Source organism: Balaenoptera acutorostrata, chromosome 10, assembly GCF_949987535.1.
Source record: "Balaenoptera acutorostrata chromosome 10, mBalAcu1.1, whole genome shotgun sequence".
Lineage (NCBI taxonomy): Eukaryota > Metazoa > Chordata > Mammalia > Artiodactyla > Balaenopteridae > Balaenoptera > Balaenoptera acutorostrata.
Window position 1 is genome coordinate 18375975 of NC_080073.1, and position 6000 is coordinate 18381974.

At 42.3% G+C, this 6000-nt stretch overlaps 1 protein-coding gene and 1 non-coding gene across 2 annotated transcripts in view; both read left to right on the forward strand.

Moving 5' to 3' along the window:
- SHQ1 (SHQ1, H/ACA ribonucleoprotein assembly factor) overlaps positions 1-3202 on the forward strand; it is a 90152-nt gene extending 86950 nt beyond the window's left edge. Inside the window, 2 exon segments of the mRNA XM_028169109.2 lie at positions 1926-2429; positions 2431-3202. Coding sequence (XP_028024910.2) covers positions 1926-2429; positions 2431-2470 — 544 coding nt within the window. The 3' untranslated portion in view covers positions 2471-3202.
- Positions 270-376, forward strand: LOC114239165 (U6 spliceosomal RNA). The gene has a single exon (XR_003624363.1). It is a non-coding gene; the product is annotated as a U6 spliceosomal RNA (small nuclear RNA).
- Positions 3203-6000: the final 2798 nt, after the last annotated feature.

The following is a 6000-nucleotide window of genomic DNA, read 5'->3' on the forward strand; positions in this document are numbered from 1 at the left end:
TGCTTTACACGTTGCTTCAGAAACAGAACTACTAAAATGAATCCAAGTTAACGAAAAAGTTTATCTGTTCAGTATAATATAATGTTATAATGTGGCAAAAATATCCTCTGAAATAGCATGATATGGTTTTCTGCTAAAAATAAAAAGCACTCCATGTCGCTCTCTGATACTGCTTTTTTTTTTCTTTTTTAGTTAAAAAATTTGAATAGGTATTCCATTCACATAGGTTTAAAGATGAACAATAAAAAAAAAAAAAAAGATGAACAATAGTGCTTGGTTCAGCAGCACAGATACTAAAATTGGAACAATACAGAGAAGATTAGCATGGCCCCTGTGCAAGGATGACACGCAAATTTGTGAAGTGTTCCATATTTTTATATTGTGTGATATTGCTTATATGTGGAATCTAAAAAAAAGGGTACAAATGATCTTATTTACAAAACAGAAATAGAGTCACAGATGTAGAAAACAAAGTTATGGTTAACAAGGGGGAAGGGGGGGAGGGATAAATTGGGAGATTGGGATTGACATATACACACTACCATATATAAAATAGATAACTAATAAGGACCTACTGTATAGCACAGGGAGCTCTACTCAATACTCTCTAACGACCTATATGGGAAAAGAATCTAAAAAAGAGTGGATATATGTATATGTATAACTGATTTACTGTGCTGTACAGCAGAAACTAACACAGCATTGTAAATCAACTACACTCTAATGAAAATTTTAAAAATAAAAAATAAAAACCAATATGCGGTGACAAGTCTCCCTCTCACCATCATCTTCCATCTTTCCAGCTCCTGCAATGCCCCCCTCCACATAAATATTAGTGTTTTCTGTAGCTCTCCAGAGTTCATGGATAAGTGTACAAGCAAATAAAATATGTTTTTATTTCTTTCCTTTGTTGTGTGTGTTTAACATAGAAGGCAGCATATACACATGGCAGGCCTTTTGTTGTTAAACAATATATCTGGGTTAGCCCCTGGAGAGCCTCATCCGTTACATAGCTGTAGACTTTTCCCTCGTGTGGATATGCCATAGCCATATGCCACGTTGATGGACATTTGGGTGTTTCTTATTTTGGAGTATTAGAAACAATGCCACAGTAAATAGTACCTTGGGCCTGTGTCGTGTAGCCTACGTGTTTAATTTCCAGATGCGGGTTTGCTTGGGTCAAGGGTATGTACGTTTTCAGTTTAGAAAGGTATTGCGGGGTTCTCCTTCATCAGGACTGTAGCTGTTAACTCTCTCACCAGCAGTGTATGAAAGCGCCTTTCCTCCACAGCCTTGCTGGCAGTGTTACCAAATGTTTGGATTTTTGCCAATCTGATAAATGAAAAATATATCTCAGCGCGACTTTTATTTGTATTTCTCTTATTTGACTGAAGTTGTCGAACATCTTTTCATATATTTAAGAGCCATTTGTATTTCTTTGTATGAGAATTGTCTGCTTGCGTCTTTTGCCCATTTTCCTGATGGATTATTATGGGCATTTTTAAGAACTCTGTTAGGGGAACTAGGCCTTGTTTTGTGATATGAATTGCAAATATTTTTCTCAATTTTGCATTAGCCTTTTGACTTTTCCTGTAATTTTTTTTTTCTTTTTGCCCTACAGAACTTGTTGATTTTTATTAGTTGAATTTATCAATCTTTGCCTTTCTTTTGTGGCTTCTGGATTTTGAGTCCTAGTTAGAAAGGCCTTCCTCGTTCTAGGCTCATGAGGGAACTCTCCTGCGTTTCCTTGTAATACTTGGTTCCTGTTTTCCATTCGTATCATTGATCTGTTTGGGCATTCATCCTGTGTGCCATATGAAGTGTGGATCCAACTTTATTTTGTTATCTCTGTAAGCCGTGGACCCTGTTATCCCCAGACCAGGTAACGAGCAGTCCTAACGTGTCTTCTTAAAATGGTCTTCAAGGTCCAGAAAGTTGGCAGCTCTTGCGGAAGCCTTAAAGAAAGCATCCCCGAGCAAGGCCCAGCTGGGGTTGGAACTGCAGGAACTGGAAGCGGCGGCCCTCTTGGTCCAGGAGGAAGAAGCTGCATCGAAAGCAGGAGCCCGATGCACTTCCGGGCAGCAGACGCCTTCCTCCAGCTCTGAGACAAGCGATTCGGAGGAATCAGAGAGCAGCACGTCATCTGAGACCGAGGACTCAGCCTCGGAACACGAGGAGCCCAGAGGTGGTGAATCGGAGGCAGGGCCTTCCTGGCTCAGTCCCTTTGTTGAGGAAAGCAGCACGGCCCTGCTTCCTGACCACGGTGGGATGTGCAGAAGCGTGGTCCTCCCAGGATCTGATGATGGTCAGGGACAGCCGCTCGCCTCTCCCCGGGCTCCTGGGGCATCTGAGCCTCTAATCCAGGAGCTTGGAGAACAACTGGAGACTTTGGTTCAGATTTCTGAGCCCAAGGGCTCTGCTGCTGGACAGCGTGCTGAAGAGAGACAGCCGGCAGACACCCAAGAATTGACTCTGAGCGGTCTCATTCGTTATTGAGAATTACGTCAGATCTGGTTTTGTTGACCGAATGAGAATTCTTCATTTTTCACTTTGTACTTTTCCTTAGTGTATACAACATTGTTTGTCAGTGAGCTAATGTTGACACCAGTCGGTTTTCTTGTTGCACCTTTAAAAATAAAGTTCTAAAGTTTTTCTTAAAGCAAAGTGTAATTAATATTTGGAGATGAGAATAATAGTTCTGCCAGAATCTCTAGGAGGTAGAGCCCTAAAATATTTTGAATAGCTTTACAGAGATACGCAGGACATACAGTAAGCCGCAGACATCTTAAGCAGATAGTGTGATAAGTGTTGACAGATACATACACCAAATAAAACCAGTACTGCAGTTGAGATGCTGTACTTACCCCCCATCTCCAAGTGTCCTGCTGCCCCTTCGTCACCCCTCTCCCGCCCCCGCCTCTGCACGCCACCCACCCCATTCCCCAGGCAAGCCTCCGTCTGCTCCGTCACTGTACGTTAGTTTGCATTTCCTAGAATTTAATATAAATGGAATCGTATAACATGTACTCTTCTTTGTCAGGCTTATTTCATTCAGTATAATTATTTTGAGATACGTTGATGTAGCATGTATCGAGGTTTTGGGGTGTTTTTTTTCCCCATATCTGAGTAGTATTTCATTAAATGGACATTTGGGTTGTTTCCAGCTTTCAGCTGTTCCAAATAAAGCTGTTATGAACATCTGTGTGCAAGTCTTTGTGTGGACATATGCTCTTATTTCTCTTAGGTAAATATCTAGGAGTGGAATGACAGAGCCGTATGGTAGGTGTATGTTTAACAGTTGAAGAAACCGCCACACTGTTTTCCAAAGTGGCTGTACCGTTTAGCACGCCCACCAGCAGCCTGTGAGAGCTCCGCTTCTTCCTCATTCTTGTCATCACTTGGTGTGGTCCATTTTTAACATTTTTACCATTTTAATAGGTGTGAAGTGGTATCTCCTGGTTTTATTTTGCGTTTTTAAGACTTGTTACGTTGAGCGTCTTTTCACATGCGTATTTGTCATCCACATATCTTTGGTGAAGTGTCTGTTCAGATCTCTTGCCAATTTTTTTAAGCTGGGTTGCTTTTCTTATTTTTGAGTGTGGAGGGTTCTTTATAAATTCTAGATACAAATCCCCAGAGGAGTCATCCTTGCATGCCTGATAATCTTTGATTGGATAAACATTGTGAATTTTACCTCGTTGGGTACTGGATATGTCTTCTTATAAATATTCTTTAGCTTTGTTTTGGGATGCAGTTAAGTTACTTGGAAATAGTTTGATCCTTGTGGGTCTTGCTTTTGTAATTTGTTAGGCAGGTCTGGAACAGTGCTCCGTCTAGGACAAACTATTTCCCCGTCCTAAGGAACGATTTTCCCACGCCCCAGGGATTATGAGTGTTCCAGTCCGGCTGATGGAAGTAGACACCTGTGTGAGTGCTGAGCACTGGTCCCTCTAATCCTTTCATGTGCTTCTTGCCTGGTCTCATATATAGGCTGTCCTCTGAGTCCTCGACCCTCTCCAGGTATCTGGGGTTCTCTGCAGCTCTCCCCTCTCCCGTACTCTGTCTTGCAGACTCAGGCTGCCTTGGACTCCCCAAGCCCCCAGCTCTGTCTCCTGAACTCCGGAGTCCATTGGGTTCTGCCTGGGTCGCCCCTCCCTGTGCAGCCTAGACATTCTTCCAGGGCAGTAGGCGAGGCCCTCGTACTGCTCCTGGGGTTTGTTTTCCATCCCTCGGGATCACTGTCTTTCATTGCCTGATGTCCAGTGTCTTGAAAACCATGGTTTCATGTATTATTTCTGTTTTTCTTGTTTGGTTATGTCAGGAGGGAAAATTGATCTGGTCCCTATTACTCCATCTTGATTGGAAACGTAAGCCTCCATTAATAATTTAAATGTGAATTTTCCCACTTGAGTGTAAGCTCCTAGGGAGTGATGTCTGTGTCGTGTCTTGTTACCACTGAATCATCAGTGGCCGTATTCTCAGAGCTCCATAAATATTTGTTGAATGAATGAACAAATGAAATAAACCAATTTGCTTTAGGGAGGAAATGAAATGAAATCTGATATGTATTAATCTCAGTAGCATTTTTATTTCAGGAAAGGGTATGATCCCTTTTACTCTGGGTCTGTATAGGTTGCAAGTATTTGTATTTCCACTATAAATTCCAGTTTGTATTAACAGGATAGTTGGGGTGACTGTGCTATTTGACACACATGTTAACTCCTGAACACTGTAACAGCTTTTTTAGAATGTGTTCAAGACTTTTCTCAGGCTCCCCAGAGACCTTCAAAATCCCTGTGACCATTGAAAATGCATTTCTCCTCAGTAGCACATGACCTGAGGCCAGTTTGAAAATGCATTATCTGTTATTCCCCTCATTTACTTCTACTGACGTCAAGTTGAGCAAATCCACTCTTGTCTAAAAGTTTAAAGCCGTGGAAATTTCTCCTTCCATCACCTTCTGTCCTTACTTAGGAATCTAAACAGGATCTACTTTGGTGAGAATTGTCTTGGGTAGAAAAATCCGTTCCTCTCTTCCTCAAAGGATGGGTAAACATGATCCTTCCCGGACATCCTCAAAGCAGAGGAACTCGCTGAACGACTCTCATGAGTTTTAAAAACAATGTGAGTGAGCGCCTTAATTTTAGAGTCCGTGTCTGCCGCGTTACTTTTACCCTTTCTTTGTTCGCAGAGGGTTAAAGCTTTGTAATATCGCATGACCCTGTCTTTGTTTAAGATGAGTTAAGAACACTATACCTTGTCTGTAACCCAAAACACATCCAAAAGTGCTGCCTTTAATATTTTTTTTAACTAGATGACCTGCCAGGCAACTCGAGGGATTTCCTATAACCATATGCATTTCCCAAGAACCCTGGGTGATGGAAGAAAAAATAAAAAGTTAGGGAAAGCACAGGGAGGAGACCTCAGCAGCTGCCTAGCTGCAGCTCAGTGGCAAGAACCAGGGCCTTGGGGCTGAGGAGATAAGGCATTGAGACCCGGAGCCATAGTTCGAAGGTATGCCAACCTCTGAACCTCTCCCTTCCTCTTGGAAATGGGAATACAACGACTTTTTTTGCTTATCTTACGGGATGATGAGACTGCATGTTCAAAACACTTTATCAACTGGAAAGTATTAAACCAGCATAAGAGTTTATTATTATTGTCACACGTCCCAGAGCTGCACGGGGCTCTTTTCAGCTACCTGACAACAGGTTGCTGGGGGAGCCAGCCCTTGGAAAATGAGAGCCCTGTCAATCGCTTCTGAGGCGTGCTCGTGGTAAAAGTCTACACAGTTCAGCAGATTAGACAGAAATATTAATTACATCAGTGAATCACAGCACTGCCTCATCTTCTGGGAGGGCATTATCATTGACCTGTTTTCTGTGTTCTGTCTCTTCTCCCATTATCCTTGAAGAACGACACGGGGCCTCGCTGTGGGCATGATCGGTTTTAGGTGCCAGGGACTACACTGATATCATCTTTCACTGGCACGGGATTAAT